At 43.8% G+C, this 23,058-nt stretch overlaps 1 protein-coding gene across 5 annotated transcripts; it reads right to left on the reverse strand.

The window, feature by feature from the left end:
* Positions 1 to 1,780: 1,780 nt before the first annotated feature.
* Positions 1,781 to 21,926, reverse strand: ccnt1 (cyclin T1). 5 transcript variants are annotated; one of them, XM_088635972.1, is made up of 10 exons: positions 21,682 to 21,926; positions 16,812 to 16,893; positions 16,273 to 16,401; positions 13,485 to 13,545; positions 11,600 to 11,662; positions 11,375 to 11,509; positions 11,067 to 11,112; positions 10,685 to 10,848; positions 10,399 to 10,469; positions 1,781 to 10,035 (listed from the first exon to the last, which is right to left on the reverse strand). In XM_088635972.1, the coding sequence occupies exons 1-10, from the start codon at positions 21,849 to 21,851 to the stop codon at positions 8,734 to 8,736; spliced, it is 2,223 nt and encodes a 740-aa protein (XP_088492098.1). In that variant the 5' UTR covers positions 21,852 to 21,926; the 3' UTR covers positions 1,781 to 8,733. The 5 variants fall into 5 exon arrangements, with proteins under 5 accessions (XP_088492098.1, XP_088492089.1, XP_088492108.1 ...); XM_088635963.1 differs by having other exon boundaries at positions 11,375 to 11,662; XM_088635982.1 differs by lacking the exon at positions 11,375 to 11,509 and having other exon boundaries at positions 21,682 to 21,925.
* Positions 21,927 to 23,058: the final 1,132 nt, after the last annotated feature.

Consider the following 23,058-nt stretch of genomic DNA (forward strand, 5'->3'; position numbering starts at 1 on the left):
GAAATTTCTCCAAACTTGTAAACTGGTGGAGCTTTGTTGAAATCTGTTCTTCCACTGTTCTGCGGAAACAGTCTTATCATTTTCTTTTTCCCACTATATTTTAATATAATTAATTTAATCGTTTTTCATACCTTCAATGTTATTATACAGTTTTGAGATTATTTTCTTCTGGTTGCTTTGCTTATACAAAGCTATAAAATGATCAAGCAGTTTACTACCTTGCTCTGTATTTGGTTGTTATACCCAACTATCTATTTAGTGCCTAATTTGGAAGTATCTGTAGAACTCTTATTTCTAGGCTATAAATCTATAATCTATCACCTGTTTCTTTGCTATAAATTCTAGGCTATTTATCTAGGTGATAAATCTTCTACGTTTTTCAGGTGATTCTGTTTCATCAAGGTACATATTGCTGTGATGCCTCTAATAGTCCAGATTTTAGAATGTTATCAGATTTTCCAGTACAGAAATCAGAATAATAACATATCCATCTTAATACTTTAATATCTGTAACCAAGTTATGTGTTCTTATTGTTTTAAACAATTTTAATTGGTATGATTATCTAGGGTATAGCTGTTTTATATATAGCTTCTGCCAGTGACAGGGCCGTCGCCAGAGCAATTCGAATGGGTGGGCATTGAGTTTGCGCACCAGTCTGAGTAACATGACTTCAACATGACAGAAAAAGAACATTTCATTGAAATGTTAGATTAGTTACAAAAATATTTTTAAATAATTAGTTTTTGGGGAGCAGACACACCACAACCCTCACACAGTAACATTGGCGGAGCGGTGGCTCTGTGGCTAAGGATCTGCGCCTGTGGCTGGAAGGTTGCCGGTTTGTATCCCGTGGTTGGCAGAGGAATCCTACTCTGGTGGGCCCCTGAGCAAGGCCCTTAACCCCAACTGCTCCAGGGGAGCTGTACATTGGCTGACTCTGCGGTCTGACCCCAAGCTTCTCTCTCTGTCTGTGTCTCATGGAGAGCAAGCTGGGGTACAGTATGTGAAAAGACCAATTCCTAATGCAAGAAATTGTATGTGGCCAATAAAGTGATCTTATCTTATCCCAGCAGGACCTCCAGGTGAGGAGACATTTGACTGGCTGGTCTGCATTCCCTAGTTGTTACCAGCAGAGGGAAGCAAAAACCACGAGTTTCTTTAGAGTGGTCACATTTTTCCAGTTTTCTTACTCTATAACATAATAACGTCACTTTAACATCACTCTACACTCATTGCTCTTTTTCCTGCTGTGCGTCCACATTTTAACCCAGCCTCAGCCGGTCAAGACCCTGGTTACTTGTCTTAGGGACTGAGTCTGAGCAGCTGGGGCCTCCATCCACACCAGGAAGCGCATGGGAAGAGGAAGCAGAGGGAAGAAGGGCAGTGGGAAGAGAATTGGCAAGATGGAAGGAAAACAGGAAGAGGGAGGAGCACCAGGCTGAGGTCTCACCTGGTGTCCAGTGAAGGACAGGTGTCCCGTGCAGGCTGAGGTCTCACCTGGTGTCCATCGAAGGACAGGTGTCCCGTCCAGGCTGAGGTCTCACCTGGAGTCCAGTGAAGGACAGGTGTCCCGTCCAGGCTGAGGTCTCACCTGGTGTCCAGTGAAGGACAGATGTCCCGTCCAGGCTGAGGTCTCACCTGGTGTCCAGTGAAGGACAGGTGTCCCGTGCAGGCTGAGGTCCTGCCCTGTGCACCTCTGCCCTCAGTGTTTCATGTGTGACTCACTGCCTGTACAGTGACTGAACCCAGGTCTGCCACAGAATAAACACAACCCCAGACTGAGGACTTATTTCGGCTTTATTAAAAGCACAGGTGCCCAAGACAAAAATATTCCACAGTTTCAGTTGAAGTCACATTTCACTTACAGTCATCTAGCAGTTGGTGAATCGAAACACTGTTTAAAAAGCAAGACCCTACTAGAACAGTCCAATTCCCGCTCCCTCTGTGTAGCACCAGCTCTTATTTACAGCTCCTCCATATACAGTACAGTATATATATATAATAAATAAACCATCAGAAGCCTTTCTGATTAAAAACCATGAATATAGGAGCAAATCAACCACAGTTTAATTTTAGAAAGGGAAATGCACTACAAAAAGCACAAAATAACAGAAAATAAAAAAGCACTGTGAAATGTAAACCTTGATTCGATCTTATTTTACACGTAAGAATTCCCAAACACAAGAAAATTCCAAACCTGAGTTCATCTGGTACCGCTAAAAACATACAAAAATGTATGTACATTTTACACATTATTCCTCTCCATATTGTAGATACTGTATATAATGGCATGCCTAGATCTATGAAGTGTGACAGAGTGACAGTTATTGCGATCACCTGTGGAAAAGAAGTGATCCAGTACATGGGACAGAGAGAGGACAGGTGGAGGTGAAGAGAGCACACGTCTGGCTGGCCTAGCAACCACGGCTGCCCCCCGTCTTTCTGCAGGACTGGACAGAAACACTACTGGTGCATATGAAAAAAGAAGCTGAAATGCATATAATTAGGCTTGCAAATTACAATGTTTGCAACAGAGGTAATATAAAGTTATCTGAAATGTGCCTGCTTCCTTCAAGAACTAGAGTAGCAATGTCCTTTGATCAACCTATCCCCGCGACGAAGGGCAAGTACGACCCCATCCCCATGACGAAGGGCAAGTACGACCCCATCCTCATGACGAAGGGCAAGTACGACCCCACCCCCATGACGAAGGGCAAGTACGACCCCATCCTCATGAGGTGTGCGCAGGACGATAATGGGGACTGTTTTCTGCAAGGGGGGACAGGACAAGCAGTTGCTTGGCGAGAGACAATAGTACAGGACATTCTTCTTTACCTTGTTTGAGGTATGAGATTTTTGCAGTACACTTTGTACTTTGCACTCTTTTGGCGATTGTACTGTGACACAATATCATATGCCTTTTGGTTTACACAGCTTCTCCTTCCGCATCTCTGCGGTTCGTTTCGTTTATGGATCAAATCCAAGTCTCCCTGGACCACAGTGCCAGCAACGCAATTTAACAGTAACGCTCAGAATCAGAAGAACTACAGCACAGGAAGCTCCCCCTGTCAATCTCCTCTCATCGCTCCTCACACGCGGAACAACAGAGAAACCGTTTCGCGCTGCTCGGAAACCGGAGGAGCGCAGACCGACAGGTGCAGGATCCACACGCCTCCTCGCGCGAGGGGCAGGTCCAGCGCCCAGGCTGCATCGCCGAAGACATGCAAGGACGAGAGAGGAGCTTGAGCCTGAGGGGGGAGGAACACCCAGCCGTCCCACAGAGCAGATCGGGGCCCACATGCCAGGCTGCACCTACCAGCCGGGGCTCCTCTGCGGCGTCTGGCTCCAGACTGTGCTCCAGCCGCACAGCATTACAATAACCTGGCAGTGCCCGACACTCCGACAGCAGGAGGCTGTTGTAAAAAGGGGTTCCAGCCACAAGAAAGGGGCGAACCCTGAAATCCCACCCCCACTGGAGAAGAGAAGCACTGCTGGCTTTTCCTGGATCACTCACTGAAGTCAAGGCAAACGCATCTCCCTTTAAGCCCTCGGAGATTCAGCTCCTTGCTCTTCCCAACAGCATTTCTACCTTAAACCTGCTTGCAGCAGCTTGGCATGGGTGGCAGTGAATTGCTTTAAATACAATATAAATCTAATTGCCCTTAAAAGGTAATTTGCATTTTAGATTTAACTGGTAAATTCTGCATAACCTTTTACCCAAGAAAACAGACTGGCAGGCAGCAGGCATCAGATCGCTCCCTTCCATTGTTCTGTATGCCCCTAACAAGCAGATCGACACACACCCATGACCTGGAATAGTAAAAAATCCTTAAAAAGGAAATGTTAAAACTGCAATACAATATTTGTCACAGTCTGTACATGTAGCAGTTTAAATAGATAAGTGATACAAAGATAGGCTTTGAACTTTTAAACAATCTCTTAAATTTACAAAATACTTGAAACAGTACAACTTTGGTGTTAGAAGGCTATGCTAGATTCTGATATATTTTAGGTGCTCTGCGTAGGAATTCTGTAGAAATCTTCTTAAAATGTCATTTTCTAATAACAAAAAAACCTATTTACATGACTCAGGATTATCACTTACATTATACAGGACTACAATCTGGAAAAGAAGAAAATTCACACATTGGAAAATAGAAACAACAAAGAATCGCCCAATTTGATCAGTGCGCTAGGGAGCCTGGGCAACATGATCATTTTTTAAGACCAAAATCACAATAATAGGAAATAGTAAGAAGCAGATCACTGAATCACAGCTATCAAATAGACATTTATTTCAACCACTGACATACCACACAAACTGCCAGCCACTGTCGTCAGACCTGAACTTGATCCTGCGAGTCCTCAGGTGTGAGTTTTGAAACATCACAAGCTGGGCTGGGCATTTCTGTCATTTTCGGATCTGCGGGATGGAGCTCAGATTCGAGATGCAGCTTTCGTGGATGCAGTGAAATCACCATCCTCCTGCCTTTCCCATGTGGAAGCAATGCCTCCTCTCAGCTCTGTAGCAGTGCAAGCCTCCTGATCTGGCTCCCTGAGTGCAGACAGGTCCCACTGAGAAGGGCCAGCAGTCTATGAATCCAGCAATGCAGACCATTTCTCACAGGCGCCCTATTACAGAAGGGGCTTCAAGTGAAGAGCGACACCACAAACAACTTGAACACCACGTAGACTCTACCTATCAACAGAAGTTCTTCTAGCTTCCTGTAAAGGCCATATGTTTACACCCACACCTCAAAAATACTGTGATAACCACCTAAGTCTGTTATTATGTTGCCATATCTCACATCACATTTTCAGAGTATTGGTTTCTGAGGTTTAGTTTTGAACATTTTATTGCTGTAAAAAAATCCAGATTTTTGTGTCCCTTGCAAAATCTGGATCTTAGAAGCACAGAATGAAAAAGTGCTTAAAAATCTGTTTGAGACAGGCAATGTAGCCCACAGAGACAGCACAGGGCAGGCCCGGCGTGACAGTAAGATGCAGTTTCTAAAACAGGTTCATATGAGGAAGAGGTCAGGGTGGGAGTATAAGCACAGGACCTTTAAACCTATGGAGCAATGGGATTATCTGTGGTGCACAGATGTCTTGATTCACTGATAAAAAATCTAAATTAAAAAATACCACCTGGTGGTTCATTACTTATCAAAACCACCCCCTCACACACCTATTATAGCCCTGGATTTGCATGTGGAATTCTATCCATATAAATTAATCATCTGAATGTAGTATAGGAGTTTACAACCATTTAAAACAATGACTGTGTCACACTTGAAATCTAGAAACTAAAGTACAAGCCTGTTCACTTACATTGATTTTTTTGCTTTTATTTTACAAAAGATAAAAATATGAATATTTAATATCCACCTGCACAGTTAAATATATATATAACTTTATCACAACCAACATTACGAAAACATAGGTTAAAAATATCATTTGTTTGCATTTAAAATGTCACAATCCATTCAGAGAGCTACGACAATGTTCTCCAGTAAGAATATCTTTATATTAACAGCCTTGATAATGCTTTCACAGACCAGGATCTCAACTATGACTGGATTTACTGTGTTTCCACAGCCTGCTAGTCAGGGATGTGGTAGCTGGCAGAGTGACATATCTGCTCACATGGCGCAGTCTTCAGAACCCTAGGGTGTGCACTTCAGAAGAGCTGCAAGGACAGAACGACTTGATGCTTCAGCTGTCCGGTGTTTTTAACTATCAGATTATTTCAAAGATGCCACCCAGTAAACTATTGCTGTAGCAAAGGCTACAGCTTTTACAATTAGGTTCAGTACATATAAACTGAAATCACTGATACATAAAGAATTATTTTCCTTTCTTGCTCAGCGCATCAGCTACATCTCATCCTGTAAAGTGTTACTCAATTCTGTGTCTGTTATTAAAAATTTCCAGTTGTGCACAATACTCTACTTAGAACCTTTAACAGTTTACAGGTATCAGCCCTGTACTGTACTGTACTGGCAGAATGAAGACCAGAGTACTCCTGACACAACCGCCTCAGAGCCCTGCGTCTTCCACATGCTGCAAACTCCACAGTGGGTTTCAGAGGACAGGGCACCAGCTGGAGGAGTGACGCCATTCCTCAATGCCAGCACTATGGATTCCAGCCGCTTGGCAAGTGGAGGAAACCCAAATGGACTAATGCCCACCCAGCCCTGGCCATGCTGACCAAATCATGCACTAGCCCTGGTTACTACTGGGCGGACGCTATTCGAAGTCACTTCCATATGTATCCTTTGTGGGTACTACAGCAGTGCCTCACCTGGGATTAGCGCTAACCAAGGCCCTAACCATGAATCAACCACATTTGGAGAATCCTGGCTATACTTCATTTCTGAAAATGAAAAACCTCAGTCAGGATTTCATCTAAACTCATTTAAGGGAAAACAAAACATACTAAATAATCCAATTTCATGCAACACTGTAATTCAGTATCCCCTGTTTCTTTTCACCTTTAATACTTGTGCCCCAGTTTCAGCTAACCTAGGCTGATAGATGTGATCTCCAGCCTTGCTCTCAGCTACAGACAGCAGGATCAGACAAGCCTACCATACTCCTCTCCTGTCCATGTATGAGCAGCACTCTGTTAACAGTTGTTGTAGGCCATTTAAGCCCTGGTATAACAAAGTTTAAGGAAAATTATGTGTAAAATTGCTTGTTTTTACATGCAGCTGTGCATTATTTGTGCTGTAACCAGCAGCTTTGTGTGAAAAGCTTTACTTTTAAAGCGCTGCACGTCTAAAAACAGAGCCACATAAGCACATAAAACGTGCTGCTGGGAACTCAACCACCATTAAAAAAGGAACAGGAGACATTGAAGAAGCGTAATATTTTCCCAACTTGTATGCGAATTGAACGACTCTTTTGCCCAAGATCAATTCGAGAGCCCTGCATTTCAGAGGTACAGCACCAATAGCTTACAGGAGTCTGTTCATCTACGAGTCTTTCTCTGTTTCTGCCAATACTGTCATCTGTCAAGTTAACCAACTTGCAAAGCAAACAATGGCTTTTATATGGAATTCTCTAAGCACTTTGAGGGTAAATGGCACAGAAAAGAGTACAATGTCACACAACAGATACTGCACAAACCTATCTGATCATCCTGTGCTTCTCCTGAAGACTTATTAGCTTTTGCAAATTCCAAAGACAGATAAAAGAAAACCATGCAGAGCCAATCAGTGAGTCACAAAGTAATGGGAAAATCTACTTAATTCAATACCTAGAAAGACCAAGCTTATTTTATCAGATCTAAGAAATGATTGGTTCAACTTCACAAAGTTTAAGTGGATGAAAAACCACCAGATCTGGGCTCTGTAAGACTGGATCCATGCGCACTGGGCATTGCCAGAGCCTGCAAACCAATACAATTCAGCAGCAGGTCTGTACAGAGACAAAAACTCCTGGGGTCGGAGCTCAGCACTGCCCCACAGCTGCCCAGCAAGGGCCTGAGTGGGAAGCGGAAGTCAGGAAGAGTGTCGCCTGACAAGTCAGATCCCGGGAGACAACAGAGCTGAGCGAGCACACAGACGAAGGCCGATGAAACAGTCGGGGCTGGAGACTGGGTCTCCTATAACCAAGACCAGCCTGAGCTCACAGGTGAATATCAAGAAACCACCAGGTGAGTCCAGAAAATCTTACACAAAGCTGAGTCAGAGTGAAAGAGTCTTTCTTATTGCATTATTCATCGTTTCCAAGTCATTGTAACTTATGCGCCAATTTTTATGACTCTTTCACAAGGAACAGGGCAACAGGGTGATTAGTGCATCATCTTCTACCCCGAGTTTGTCGAACCCGCCAGAAGAAAAAAAGGACATTCCTGTCTTCGGTGCCATGGCTGTGTCCTCAGACTAACCTAATTCATTCAATTCAAATCTTTCTCACCTCACAGCAGGTGTTCTAATTTCTGTCTGATGGAAAGCTCAAGCATGTTAAAGCGAACACTGCGAACTTGGCATTGGCTGGTTTCTGCCTCGCCAGTACAGGAGCTGGACTGCGTGTGCAGTTCACTGAGCTCACAGGGAGACAGCACAAACACGCAACACTGCATCCAGCCCCCTTCCTGCCTGCAGAACAGGCACGCTTAGCACAAGAGCATCAGGACAGCATTAAGAAGCACCAAGCAGCTGCTACATATTAAATGGATGAAAAAAGTTTTGTATATTTTAAAATAAATGCACCAATTAAAACCAAAGAGCAGCAGTACATTTCAAAGACAGATTCCCATTCATGTTCAAACAGAAGGTGCCCATCTTCCCCTTGCATAACAGCTTGCATCACAACAATTTCTAGTTTTTTTGTTTTACCACTGATAAAAAAAAACACTGTCTCATGTCATTAAGACACATCCCTAAAACAAAATGCAAGTTATTTATGTTACAGGATGGGCATAAAATTACATAATGAACAGTACACTTTTTTTAAAACATTATTCTGTTTTTAAAATTTTTATAGACTTTTTGTCATTATTGCCACACTCAAGGGAAAAAAAAAATTAAACTAGGAAAAATAATTTAAAAAGTGTAAAAATAAATTTTGGAAAAAAAAAATAAAAAGTGGTACATTGCTGTGCTGTCAAGTTATATCATGAACACAAATATAAAAACCTCGGCCAAAGAGGCTCAACAGTTTGCAACCTGGCTGCTGGCTGTAGCAGGTGGATATTTCCGTAAAAGTGTTCCCCGCTCCGGTGTTCATTTCGGGAGAGGCGGAAGGGGGGGAGGGGGTTCTGCCGGCAGGGGGGGGGGCCGGGAGTTGCTCCCCCGGGCCCCCGCGTGGTATCTGTACTCGCCGTACTGGGAGCGGTAGTCGAACACGGGCGGCTGGGCCGGCTGCACCCCCTGAGCGCTCAGCAGCGAGTTCAACATCTCGAACGTGTCCTGGTACTCGTTGGACTGGCCGCCGCCGCCCCCCGCGCTGTGGCCGTTGGTGTCGGCAGAGCCCTTGTCTGCCTTGGGGTGGGGGAAGGGCAGGTGGTGCTGCTGGGACAGCACCGGCAGCCCGTCTGGACCCAGGCCCAGAGGGTGGGCGGAGGAGGCGGAGGACGGGGGCAGCTGGTAGGAGTTCCTGGAGGCCTTGCTGGGCCTGGGCTGGTGAGAGGCGGGCGAGGGCTCCTGGGAGTGAGGCCGCTTGCGGGAGGAAGAGGAGGAGGAGGAGGAGGAGGAGGAAGAGGAGGAGCCGGTTTTGGAGGCGTCCCCGGAGGACCGGACACCTCCCGGATGCTTGTGTGAGGAGGACAAGGAGGAGGAGGAGAGGGACGAGGAATGGTGGTGGTGATGGTGGTGATGGTGGTTGGACGAGCGGTCCCTGTGCTTGTCCCTGCTCTTGCCCTCCTCCCCGGCCGAGCCGCCCCGTCTCTCCGGCACCTTGATGCGTACCTTGAAATCCTCCGGTCTCCCCGATCCTGCCCCGCTGCCTCCTCCCCCAGCCAACGGCAGACGCACCTTCAGGGAGCTCTTGTCCTGCCTCTCCTTCTCCAGAGGGATTTTGAGAATGATGGGTGAAGGGTTCGTGGCGTCGGAGCCGGGGGCGGAGGAGGCCGGGTGAGACGTCGGGGGCTTGTCCTTTTTCTGTTGTCCAATGAGAGCCTGGGCAGCTGTGGCGTACTCTCTCTTCACACTGGCCTCCATGTTCTCCAGCTTGCGTTTCTGGGCCGCCAGCACCTCAGCGTGCTTGGCACGATATTCGCTGAGGGACACCTTGGCAGGCACGTGGAGGCCCTGAGAGAAGCCTAATTCATTGTTCTGCACAGGATCTTGGCCAGTCCTTTGGGCCTCCAGCTTGCCGGGCTGCCAGTACTGCTGTGACCCAGGGGCCGAGGTTGACGGCTCTCTGTCACCCATAGAGGGTGCTGCCACAGAGCTGGCGGGAGGGGCGGAGAGACTCATCAGCCCTGCCAGCGTGGTCTCGGAGGATGCCATGGAGATCATGTTCATCATGGCCTCCGTCTGGTCCCCTTCTTCCTGCACCTTGGGCTTCTTTACCGTTTGCCCTGCCTGTCAGAGGGGGAAAGTGATTACCATCACTTCTCAGGGGACAAAACACACACAAGGCTCTAGATTGCCAGTGCTTCTGAGTAGAGGTGGCCACACCCCCAGAACGCAGACTTAGAAATCTAGAGAATTTGACAGTCTTACAACAAACGCTGCTAGCTTTCTTCCTGTAATATTATAGAGGATAGTGAGGAGAGAAAGCTGAGTTATCTTCTGAGAATAGGCTCATTAAAAAAGTCAGATGTAGCCCGCAGGCAAAGCACATGAAATCTGAATAAAGAAATATTTTTTTCTCCTACAAGGCATCAATGGACACAAAGAATTACTAAAATAAGGGGACTAGGGTTTTTTTTCTGCTGGAATTACCTTCCAGTTACGGATGCGTTTCAACCGGCTGGGAGTCTTCTCAAGGATCTGCAGGAATTCATGTGTGAGCTCTGTGGGATTGAATCGTACCCACGAATTAGATTGGCTCAAGGGATCACAGAAAAAGCACAGTTTCCTACAGTATTTCTAAACAGTGTCATTCATTGTTTGTAATTCTTTTTCGGTTTGCTAGTTCCCAGGATTTTCCTGGAATACAGAAAGCGTCACTCTGCTTCTACCAAGCTAGGGCATTACAGAAAAGAAATAACGACTGAAGAACACCTACCATCCAACAACTCAAGGGTAACAGTACGGTCCACGTACTCCCACCAGTGCTTGCTGTCTGTGGAGACTGGGATCTCCCAGTTTGACCATTTACAGGCCAGGTGGATGCACACACAGGCTACTATGGGAGGACTGTACTGTAGGCAGAAGGTGGTCAAGTGCAGGCTGCCCGAAGGTGGACCAAGAGGAACAGCAGTGGAATAAGGAGAGACAGACTGTCATTTTAAGGAAACCAATACTTCTGCTTTCTAAGCATGCATATACTCTACTTTTTGAATCTGAATTTGAATCTACCTATGTAGATACTGTAAAGGATTTTTCCAGTTTAAAAGACAGGCTTAGCAGCTCTGCTTGTTTCCTGCAGCACAACTAGAAGTGCCTACCTGTTGGTAGCCATGAAATACGACGTCTGAGCCAAATCCTTGCTTGCTGAAAAAGAGCAAGCCATATAGAGTTAAACTGCAGCTCAACAGGTGGAAATGATCTCTATCTCAAGCTAGCTCCTTTATTAAAAAATGGGTTTGTGACCTTTCCTTTACACTTTAAAAGCCTTCTCTGCCTATGTCACAAACCCTTGGTTTAAAAAAGAGAACCTAAAATATGTACCTAAAAATAGAACAGGAGAAGGATTTCTATTTTTATTCTTGTTGGAAGGAATGCAAAACAGATAAGTGAAGATTTAAAAAACTACCCTTCAAAGCTGGGATCTGCTTACAAACAGACACGCAACACTTTTTTTCTTCACAGGCACATCTGCTGCAGTGTTTTCTGGCTAGTTCTGGCCTCTGTACTGTCAGTCTCCTTTCCCACATGGGACCAAAAAAGGCTGGAATGAAATAATTAAATGGGGCATCCGAAAACGAAGGCATAACCAAGCCACTGGCCACTTCCATTCCAGTGATAAGTATAATCTTACCTCTGACGAGTTGTGTGCACTTCACAACATGCGTGTGCGGGTGGTCAATGGTGATTTCGAAAGCTGGAAAAGGGAGAAACAAGAAGGGAATTGCGGTCAGTACTGCCACTTGTGACAGACTAGCCCACCTGCTCTCTGTATGACTGACAAGTACTGAGATGGAGTATGGCGCCTGATCAGACACGTAGGCTTTCAGAGTAAGAGGGGAGAGACGTGCAGCTCTTGCAGTGTGAAATGTAAACTCATCGTGGGATCGTGGAGACAATTTACAAAAAATAAGTCATCTCTTTAAATCTTCAGCTGGCAGGGCCTAGATAAGACAAATGAGTTAAGAAATTAGTTTTTCTTTTAATTGATAACTGTGTAACAGTAGCATCTTTCCTTCTCTTTTTTTAAGCCATTCTCACACGTCAGTTACGGGTGGTGATGGTGCTTTAGGCTGTGTTCATGAAATGAAGTGGATTTCTATAAAAATTAGTTGTTGATGAGTCATCTAAAGCAAGACTGCCTTCCACTGCTGACTCTACAAGCATTAAGGACTACACCATTTATAAAGGACCATCTATTCAGACTGCAACTATAGATCCACTGTTCATCTCTACATTTACCATCATTACTAAACCTTCTATTGGCACTTATCTTGAATTTAACCACTTTCTGACTACATATAGCTACGTGACTAGTATTTAGAATAAATAGGATCAGAGGATTCCTACAGGACAAGGACACACCATTCTGCTGGCTCTCAGCTTAATCCGAGTCTGAGCTGTCTGTCTCAGGTACCTTGCCTGATTTCTACACCCACACAACTGTCATTATCCACCAGCACTGAAAGAAATCCAAGCTGTTTGTTTCTTTCCATTGAGAGACCCTACAGTTCCGCTCTGTTCTCTCTGCTTAGAGACTCCCGTCTTTGCAAGTCAAATCCTAGAATGTAAGTCAGCTGTTAGAAAAGCCACAACTATGTGAAGAGTCAAATAGTTATCTCCTTCTGTGACTTGAGTTCATGGCTGCGACCCACATTGTGATTAGCTTAGTCCTAAAGTCCATTTAGTGGGGTTCACATATCAGACCAACGTAACCCTCCCACCAAGCTCTTCTAACCCTCCTGTCCATTTCACTTTGCATAGTTAACATCCTGCAAAAACTGTGCATCCTGCCTCAAGCTGGTTTCAGGGTTCAATATCATGTAAGGGAGTGTGTTGTGTTCACTCCATTTGACCACTTCCAAGAAACAGTTTTAAGAAAGGGTTTTGGTTGATTTTAACTGCCTGAGCCAGTAATACAGCGATTACCTCCCCTCATGACCAGCAAAATCACTCCCTGCATTTTCATATGGAAATATACAGAGATCAAACGACATACTAACAGGGCATGTAAACAAACTGATGTGCAGTCATGCAGGGAAGCATTTTAAGTTTTCAAAATTCTACTATCTGTTGTGCAAAAGCTTTGATTTTGAAACGCACTGAACCCTATTGTTGTCACAGACAGGTTATCTCTTCTGTCACTATAAATAGTTGTACACTTTCAGAAACATCTGCACAGGACAATAGATCCAGGTCTTCTGATCATCACAGAAGACTAAAGGAAGAAACACACAGCATCCATCACCAGCTGTGCAAGGTAACTAGTGCCAAAGGCATGGCTTAAAAAAATGAAAGGGTAGTACTTTCATGTAATTATGAAAGGAGCAGACGAAAGGAACTGTAACACGTGGACGTTTGAATGGACAATGCTTGTTCAAGTGGACAAGGCTGAAACAGTGGCGTCCGTTCTTCCTCCCTCCGCTGTAGACAAGAGTGAAGGTGGTTAATATCTGCAGTCCGCCAAGCACCATCTCTAGTCTGGGTGCCCAGAGAGCCCTCTCGCCTTCTCCACTTACCCAGGGTCTGGAGAATAATGCTCTCAAGAATGACCAGGTCTTGGGCTTGTTGCAGGTATGCCTGAGGTTGAGAGGACAGGCAGGTTACTCACTAGGAGGCAATCTTTCTCTTTTCTCTCTCTGTCAGTTATTTTTAAAGCAATAGTTGCACCATGTTCTGTTGGAGAAAGTTTCCGATCAAAGTTTGGTCCCTTAGTGGATACACCCCTTTAGATCACGGCTCTCTTAGATGCATGCCTTACAATTTTCTGTTTGAGTTTTAAAGTAGATTCCATTTAATGTCAAAAGGCTTCTATAAAGGACTTACAGGTAAACAAGAGGGGAAAGGCTGGTGGGGTGGTGTTCTGACATGGCAGCAGACAGCTGCAAACTGTCACTCCTTAATGATCTGAAGAAGAAGAGGCTGTTCCTTTGTCTGCTAGCTGAGACATTTAAAATGAAACCAATGACACTGGCTTCAAATGACATGGGAGTCATCTGAAGGCATCCCAGCCAGATGGGTCTGGATATAGCAACTGCAACAGATCAGAGAAGGTACATCTTTCAGGACATACATACAGACAAGGTCACCTTCAGGAATCATAATAAGATCAGTGATTAAAGTTCAAACTGTGTCTGATGGAACAACATGGTTAGCCCCTCTCTAAAAGTGGATCTGAGCGGGAGACTGGAAACAAAGTAATCCTGGGTGGCATTAAAAACGCCGTTTAATTCAGGTTTATGGTATATGTAACCTGACGGGATCACTGATGTGAAAACCGAAGGCTTCCTTACACAAACCGTGAGAGAGAAAACAAGGTGTAGAGCTGAGTTGCACGGTAAATGCACAATCCTACTGGGTAAAATACTATATCGTAACAGTATCAGGTAAGCGTATACTGTACATCTAAAGCCACAGAAGTGTGTTAAAAAAAAGAACCACTAAATTATTTTGAGGTTTGATCTTTGAAGTAGAACTGCAGAACAAGTGTCATCTCAACAGCACATCTCAAGAGCCCCAATTCCTTCTGCTCTTCTGCCCCAAAGCTAAACACCTCACCTGGGTCACATATGACAGGGAGAGAAGCGCAGACATTTAAATGAGCTTGGATCTAACAAGGCTGACCTCTGAGAAGCAAGAACATAAGAACTGTTAGAAATCAAAAGAGGGGATTTGGCCTTTTAAGCTTGATTACCTGCACATTGATCTGAGGCTCACATCAGGTTCAATAACATGGCTGGATAGCTTGTTCCAGACACCCACCACTCTTTGTGTAAAAGTGCTCCTGTTCTCGGGTTTCAATGCACTTCCCTGTAGTGTTCACTCAAGTCCACTGATTTATGTTTCCCTGTTGGTTCTGAAGAAGTCCGATGCACTGACTTTGTCAATGCTTTTTCAAGATTCTTAATACCCGATTCACAAGATTCTTAACTCTTAGGGAGCCGGGCTTACGAAACACATCTTTATGATCTGTTTTTTAAAGGATAACATGGTGCAACGATTGATTTAAAAAATAATAATGCAAAACAAAGCCTGTACATGTTATTAAACAACCAACACCTCAGACAGCTAAACAGGGCGAGAAATTCAGCAATCTCAGGCACCTGCTGGCACAGTGTGACACTGTGTAAGGGATGTTAGACAGAAGGGCTGTTACAGTGTGACTGTGGCCCGTTGAGGCACAATAGGTGCCCTGTGTCAAAGGAAGGAGAGGATTATTGCTATAATAATGTAATCACGTGGTGGTGGTGGTGGTGGGGGGGGGTTGGGGCAGCTAGGAATTTCGCACCCTGTTGAAAACAGACACTCAATCAGTACGAGTGTGAATCTGTTAAGATCACCTGTGAGCAGTGAAAGGTACACAAGCTTGGTACACCTTAGGAAAGTTATCCTTACCTCGTTTACACCCCGCCTAGGCACAGATCACAGTGAACTCATCAGATCAAAGTGCTAGAAACACTTTCTAGCACTTTGGAAAACGGGGAAATTTCCCTCAAAATATTCACTATTCCAATAATTTTCTTGTCACCCTGATCAACTAAATTATAACAGACAACACCGTGTATTTCTTTAAATCCTGGTGTGCTGGACTAAAATAAAACATAGGTCATGAATATGAAAACTAGATGTAAAAAACGATATTTTTATTTCTCCGTAAGGTTGTCATTTTGCCTATAAGCTGCCAAGCATAAAAAACATGCAGGGGGTAATGCCTTTTTGACATTTCAAGTATGGACATCGTCTTAAATTAATCCAGACGCACATCTCATGTCTAATGCTGAGGGTCCGTGTTTTACTCAGGCAGAGGGAGGGTCATTTTCAGAACAGTGCTGGGAGGCTTGGGAGTCTTAGCACTTAGTAAATCACAGCCTGTCCCGTGTGCAGTGCAGTGGAGTCTCAGATGAACAGAAAGTACTGGTGAATATATATATATATTTTAGAGATAAAGGGCCATATTTACATCAAGTCTAGCATTAACCACATAAAACATGATCCTTGCACTGTAAAGACAAAAGAGATGCTTTTTGGAAGTAGCCACACAACCGCTCAGAACCAAGCAGGTTTTATATGACAGGGACTGGGCTGAGGAGTGCAGCGTCAGCCCATAAAATCCACTATTATCAAAGCAAGACACTGTTCACAGGGTTGCACCTCTTCAGACTAACACAGAAGAGAAATCAAAATGAACTCCTGGAAGAACAATACAAAAGGGATCTTTTCATTCACTCTGGCGTCTGCAATCCTGCTTGGGTGTGTGAAGAGGTCGCACAAGCTGGGCAAGAGGGGAGTCCGCCCGCGGTTACTCACATCAGTCCTCGTGTCTGGCGGGGGCTCCTGGGGGTTCAGGCAGGCGTGGGTCACCTTGATCACGTGTTCCAGCTTGCGGGGCTGCTCCTCCACCTTGGCAGCCAAGAACAGCGCGGCTGGGGCGATCACCTGGCGGGAGGGGGGGCGCAATTAAACTACTGCTGGGCAGCCCTGACTGCAGTCACCCCATCACAAGAGCATCGTCAAGACTCGGGACAAAACCGCATTCTACAGGGGCTGCTTATCCCCTGTTAACAGAACAGCTGTGTTCCCTCGCTATCCTGTGTGCATCTCATCAGTACAGACCTGCTGGAGGTTACAGTTACATTGTGCGATGGGAAGCTCAATGCACCAGGCAGAGATAGTGCTGCAACTGCAACCAATTTACTACAACTACAACCCCAGCCGTTCTATTATTCAAAGTGACTCAAAAAGAAGTGGCAAATATGAAAAACCCAGTACTTGCAGAGGTTGCAGCAGAACATTCGCAGCCTCACTTCAAGGAGAATCACAGTGGCACAACAGACAAGGGTACTTACATTCCTGTGGAACTTGGTGAAGGACTGGATCATATAGAAGCGGTGCATATACACAATGGCAGTGTTGATGGTGAGCTGGGAGCTGGAAGGTTTTGGTTAAGGAAATGTCCAGAGAAACATTCACCGGACTGGTAACCTTGCATTTTCATGAACAATTCTACACTGACGAACAGACCACTGCAAACCCCTCCCCTCCATCAGGCAGTACAACAATGCTTTTCCTACTACATTGACAAATTCTTAGTAGATACTAATTGTATAATAAATAAATACTATCAATGAACAATTAGGTCAAGTACAACAAGTTACACAACTCAATAAATAAGATGTTTAAATACATCACAAACCATTTGAAGTTAAGCAGCAGAGCAGATCTACAGTATGGCTAATAACAACAAAATAAACTTCCATGTATGAGATAAATATCCTTACATAAAAGTCCAGACTGCCAATCAGTATGAGCAGTCTCAAGAGTATCACACTGATATTTCACAGTCATCGCCAACAGCAACATCAGAGCAGAAGTTCCAAATTAAAGGAGGCCATACAACCCATCTAACTTGTCTGGCTGCTATCCAATTTTCAGCCAAACCGGATGGTCAGTCTTCAGTGTAATTTATTTCAGAATCAAACATACAAGGAGCTTCCAGGCAACTGTGACTACATTAAAGCATGTACATTTATATGCATTATTAAAAATGACGTAAATAGTAGAACTTTCTTCAGCACGGTATCACATAACTTAAAACTACTGATACCAGACCCACAGAACCTACAACCTACAGAACTTTCCTCTGGCAGATAACTGGCACAGACAACCAATGTTGCTTATAATATCTGACAGGCTCTTAAGCAAAATATCTTACTGAGGCAGCAATTATGTATTTCTACAGGAAGCCATTCAGCTGGGTTTGCCAGCAAAAGGAGAGACAGCTGGTTGATGGGGGAGGCACAGCAACATTGTCCCAACCTGGAACTTGTTGCCTCTTGCGTAAAAAAACAGGACCAGTGGCTGCTCTGAAACTGCACAAGTTGAGAGATTTAGCCTTTAGGCCTTCATGTTTTGGGGCTTTATTCAAATTAATAGATGAAATCACAGGGCCATCTTTAGAAAGATTCTGCAGATTAATGATAAGAAACACTTTCAGCGACACTAAACGGCTCATACTGATGAGTATGAGATCAGACTACTCCCCGCGAGGTCCGCTTTGTCTTCTTTCAAGCGTGACCTCGGAGATGGAGGACACAGCACCTGGAGATCCCTGCACGCACCCCTGGGAGCACTACTGCCACCTGCAGCGAGGGGCCGGGGACAACTTCACTCATCCTTACCAGCAGTAAGAATTTAGACTTTACTCATACTTGCTTTTCAGTTTTAACACTCTCAACAGTTCGGCATACCGCCAGCTGCAGATCAAGTTCCTCAGCACCCAGGGATGTCTGATCTATGTAACAATATGATCTGTCTTGCAGGTACCAGAGCGCCAGCCCCTCATGCCAGTTTCACAACAGTGCCAAGAGGTTTCGCCTCACGATTTTAAAGAGAAACAGATAACTGAAGTAAAATTAATGACAATATCTAGTTGCTAAACAGCTGGCAAAGACTTCCTTCATTAAAAACTATTCCTTTAACATTGAATTATGTTTCACGACTAAAAATCTGCAAAGGACATTGCTGGGTTACACACTGCAGCTCCCAGCAACTTCTAAAGAATCTTTCCAAACCCCTGTAATGCAACTTTAAAGCACGACCACAGACCTTCAAGCAGTTTCTCAAAGACAGCCCTTCCTCTCTCCCACACCCCCAAGTGATCAGATAAAGTTTTTTTTTTGCTTTAGAAGATTTGAAAAGAATCCTTTAGAGATTAATCATAAAAACTACAGCTTTTAAAAAAACAGGAACTGTTACAAAGAACTGAGTTCAACTGTTTAAGCGGCAGCGCACTCTGAACATAAGAGGGAGTCCCATGGGCCGGGCTTGTGTAACTGCCCTGCAGCAAACCACAGCGGAGCTCTCTTTCATACTGTGACCCCAGCAAAGCAGCTCACAAATCGAAGCGCCCAAGATGCACACAGCACTGTGACACTGTAGAGAAAGCAGCACTTTGCCATCACCAGCAGACAGGGACTTTTTACCTCATCACACAAGACTTAAACTGCCCATCACCTTCTAAACAATTTCATAATGAACCAAGTCATTAAGAATTAAATCCAAAAACACTGCAAACTGCCCAACTCTATATGGACCTACTAGAAATTGATGTCTGGGGGCAGGGGTTCCCCGCATTATACCCATGTTCAGATTTTCTTAAGAGGCTGCTGGGAGATGCGACCCGGATTGCAGCTGGGAAACCTGAAATTTTTACCAACAACCTAAAACAGCAATCTAAACTACAAAAGTTGGTTAAACACTGAAGAACAGGCATCAGAAGATCACAACAGACAAGGATGGTTTAAGTCATTTAACTGCATTTTTCTGGCAAAACACTGCTGGTTTGGCTGAACCCCTATATTATTTATAATGGTGATCAACACTTAACAGCCAACCAAGCAGTTTACACCCTGCAGCAGATCCATCTTAATGCAAAACTAAAAAATGAAATTTAATTTTAACTCCAATTTAAGTAAAAAGTGACAGATCAGACCCTAAATCAAGAGCAGGGGTGAGAATGACCCCAGGCACTGCCTACCATGCATGAACTGTAATTTGGAGTCAAATCCAGTGAATTAACTAAAGACACAGGTAGAGAACGTGTACCTACATCTCCACAGACATCTTCAGAGTTTCAGAAATATGAACATAGTTTAAAACTAATCTGAACTACTTGTTGCAAACATGGCTGGTTGCAATAGCTCTGGCAAAGATACCACTGAGAAAAGCACCAACAACCAATATCCATTACACTTTACAAAAGAGCAAATGACTGTTGAACACAGTAGGTATTAACACTGTATTGTACAATTAAGTTCATTATTAATAGCTATTAATAAACACACGTTAATTACCAACAGAAATTCCACAATGCAAAACCAACAGCTCCACACTGCCTGCACATATTTTACTTTGGGGTACTGTTAATATGTCACAGATGGTTGAGCTGACATTCTCCTATTGATCTAACAGTACAGTCTCAGCAGTCACTTCACATGACATGTCTTTAATACCTGGAACCCTACTAACCACCAAACACAGTACTTGCATTACAATTCACAGCCAAGCATAATTCACCTCATGGAAGCATACATTCTAGAGAGTAAAGCAGTATTCATTTTCAAAAACAAAATATAGCTACAGACAACTACCAGCGTACAACAGGTGAAGTCACAAATGCTTATAAACTGATTTACAATTAACAGCCATCTCTGTTAAAAAACATAGGTTTATTCCCCAACATGAATATTTTTGTCACAAAGTTATTCTTTAGATAGAGGTTTCTAAAGCACCCTGGCACCTTTTTTATATTTTGCACAAATCACATATGATCTAAGGCCACATTTTGTATAACAGTCAAACCTTTCTTTCTCTCCATAATTCTTTGTAATATTCAAGCATGGAAAATATACGTGCATAGAACCCATCTAATATGATAGTCTGCTGTATGGATACCTCATAGTTAACACTTAGAAAAATCTCATTCCTTTACCTAGCCCTACTTTTTAGAAAGATTATAGTATGGATACAATAATCCCTGTCCACCCATGACAGGTGAGATACTCATTAGGGCCCGAGAGAGAATCTAACCTTAATATACATGTAGTATAATTACAATCAAATACCTCTTGCAGTCACTGAGTGCAATTAATTTACTTTACCAAACCCTCAAGACGACTATATTGACAAATACTCCTAACATCAAGCACACAGTAGCTATAATAAAATACTGTTAAAAAGTGATTTAATCACCTTTTGTACCATTCACGGTATTTTTTTAACTGCAGGAAAATTAGAGAAATGGAATTAATTTTCCCATTCTGTGAGGACCTTCAATACCGATCTGTCTGGTAAGCCAAGTATCATAGTTAAGTGTATTTAATGCAATATGATGACTACAAAATTCGTCTAAAAGAATGACTCAAGAATACTTGATAAAAATGTTTATTATGTGGAGACGCCGAACTCGAATGCGCCACTTGACTTTATTAATTTCTCAATTATTTACAGTTTTTTTACAGTTATAAACAGGATACTAACAGTGTTACCATTTAAACTAGGGCTTATATTGACAAACATGAGGCACCAAGACGTGAAATGTATTTCCCTCAACAACCGCTACTTCATGGCTCCAGTAAATATCGCAAACGTCTTTGTATGTGCTATCACAAGGGGACTGTACAGTACATTTCGACTTCCTTAAACATTATAAGCATGAAAACCTCGAAAACGTGTTGTTTTATATGCTGTGAGAACAATGCTGTTCGCTTGGAGACACGCTGACCAGTTAGCGGCAGCGGTGAATTTCTCGCTCCAACAATTAAAGAACAGATAAACTTCATTTCTACTAATCGATTCTTAAAACTCCAGCCAGATATGATATTTGCAGGGATTAACCCGTTCTCCAGTTGTAAGAGGCCGCCTAAGTCGCCGGAAACACCGGCGCCGGCTTTTGTTATCCAAAACTCCTAGGCCGATGCCGAGGCCTACACTGCTCGGGCCTTAGCAACCAGCAAGAACCCGGCAGGACACCGACTCCACAGTACATGTCGACACGACACCTCTTTCTATTTTACAAACCTCGCTCTGGACCAGCGTTAATACATTGACACTGCCAAGCCATTCGGAAAACCCAAGCTGAACCGCCGTATCCATGCCGCCTCACCGGCTTCGCCGTGCTGCGACTCAAGCGCACCGAGCGCCCCAGTGAAAAGATACACATTAAGCCGCTGCCCCATGTCCTGAAGGAGGTTTGCGGCCTGCTGACGGTACGACAGTTCTTTGTCTGGGTCAAGCCCCATACGGCGAGACGGGCTATTTTCGATCTGCTCCCGGGTGAAATACCATTTGCTATTCGGTGAGGAACAAGAAGGAAACGAAGCCGCCATTACTGAGAGGGACAATATAAAAAAAAAAATACGGCGTCACCGGAAGCTTGCTTGTAAGAACGCCACGCTCAGTGCCTTTGATGGAGGACTCCATTGAACGTCACTTCCGCATCCGGCAATACCTAATGATGTCACCGCCTGGTGTTGTTTTGACCGGCTTTTTGGCGTCGGCTTTTCTTTTCTGGTGTGGTACTGTACCGTAGAAAATCAGAACGGCCACATGTGGCCTCTTTAGTTGTATTTGCCTATAGCCCCATAGCCAGTACTGGTTGTACTGTAAACACCCCCTCAAATCTGAAATTCTTAGAGTCGTTCAAGTAGGCAGCTGCGTCAGCATGTGCAGGCTGCTAAAGAACAAGTAAAGGTTTATTCCATGCTGAAAAGAAGAGAAACACAACGTTTCGGCTTTGGAGACTTCAATTTCTTCTCTTTTCAGCATAGAATAAACCTTTACTTGTTCCTTTACAATTTAGAGTCACCAATTGGTCCTTTGGGAGGTGGGCAAAAAAATGGAAATTATTAAGAGGCTGTGAATTCTGGTTCATGTTCCAGATCGGCTTTAATTGTTTAATTACCTCATAAAAATAATATTACTCCTAACCATGCTCCAAAGTGTGTGGTAACTGTGTGGAAAGAAAGTTTTGAGTTACTAAGTGTAAAAGTCTTATATATATATATGTCTACCTACTGCTGGAAAATATTTAGATTATTTGGATAATTGACTCCTCAAATAAGCTATTGACATAAAGAGACGAGGAAAACCTTTCTAACCACAAGAGCTGGGGTCAGTCTCTAAATAAATCTACATACCTTTCAATAAATTAATTTCTGGCTTTCATGATTAACACTAATTTGACTTGTTACAAAACTTTATTCCTATCATCTACACAAGAAAAACTTCCACAGTCTACTTTTTGAAACATCAAAAAATGTATAGCAGGCAGGTTCAGATTGAATAATAATAACAATTGCTTACACCTACATAGAACTTTTCTGGACACTCCACTCAAAGCGCTTTACAGGTAATTGGGACTCCCCTCCACCGCCACCAGTGTGCAGCCCCACCTGGATGATGCAACAGCAACCATAGTGCACCAGTACCTCACCACACACCAGCTATCAGTGGGGAGGAAAGCAGAGTGATGAAGCCAGTTCAGAGATGGGGATTATAAGGAGGCCATGATTGGTAAGGGCCAATGGGAAATTT

Source organism: Lepisosteus platostomus, chromosome 1 (assembly GCF_059453375.1).
Source record: "Lepisosteus platostomus isolate fLepPlt1 chromosome 1, fLepPlt1.hap1, whole genome shotgun sequence".
Lineage (NCBI taxonomy): Eukaryota > Metazoa > Chordata > Actinopteri > Semionotiformes > Lepisosteidae > Lepisosteus > Lepisosteus platostomus.

Bases quoted from the DNA above. Each gene is read 5' to 3' on its own strand.
- ccnt1 (XM_088635963.1), bottom strand. From the start codon at position 21,851: ATGGCGGCTTCGTTTCCTTCTTGTTCCTCACCGAATAGCAAATGGTAT. The intron at 11,113-11,374 runs GTAGTTTTTTAA...GCTCTTTTTCAG, and splicing joins GCAGATCCCAGCTTTGAAGG to CAAGCAAGGATTTGGCTCAG. The intron at 10,036-10,398 runs GTAATTCCAGCA...CCCCTCTGACAG, and splicing joins AACGCATCCGTAACTGGAAG to GCAGGGCAAACGGTAAAGAA.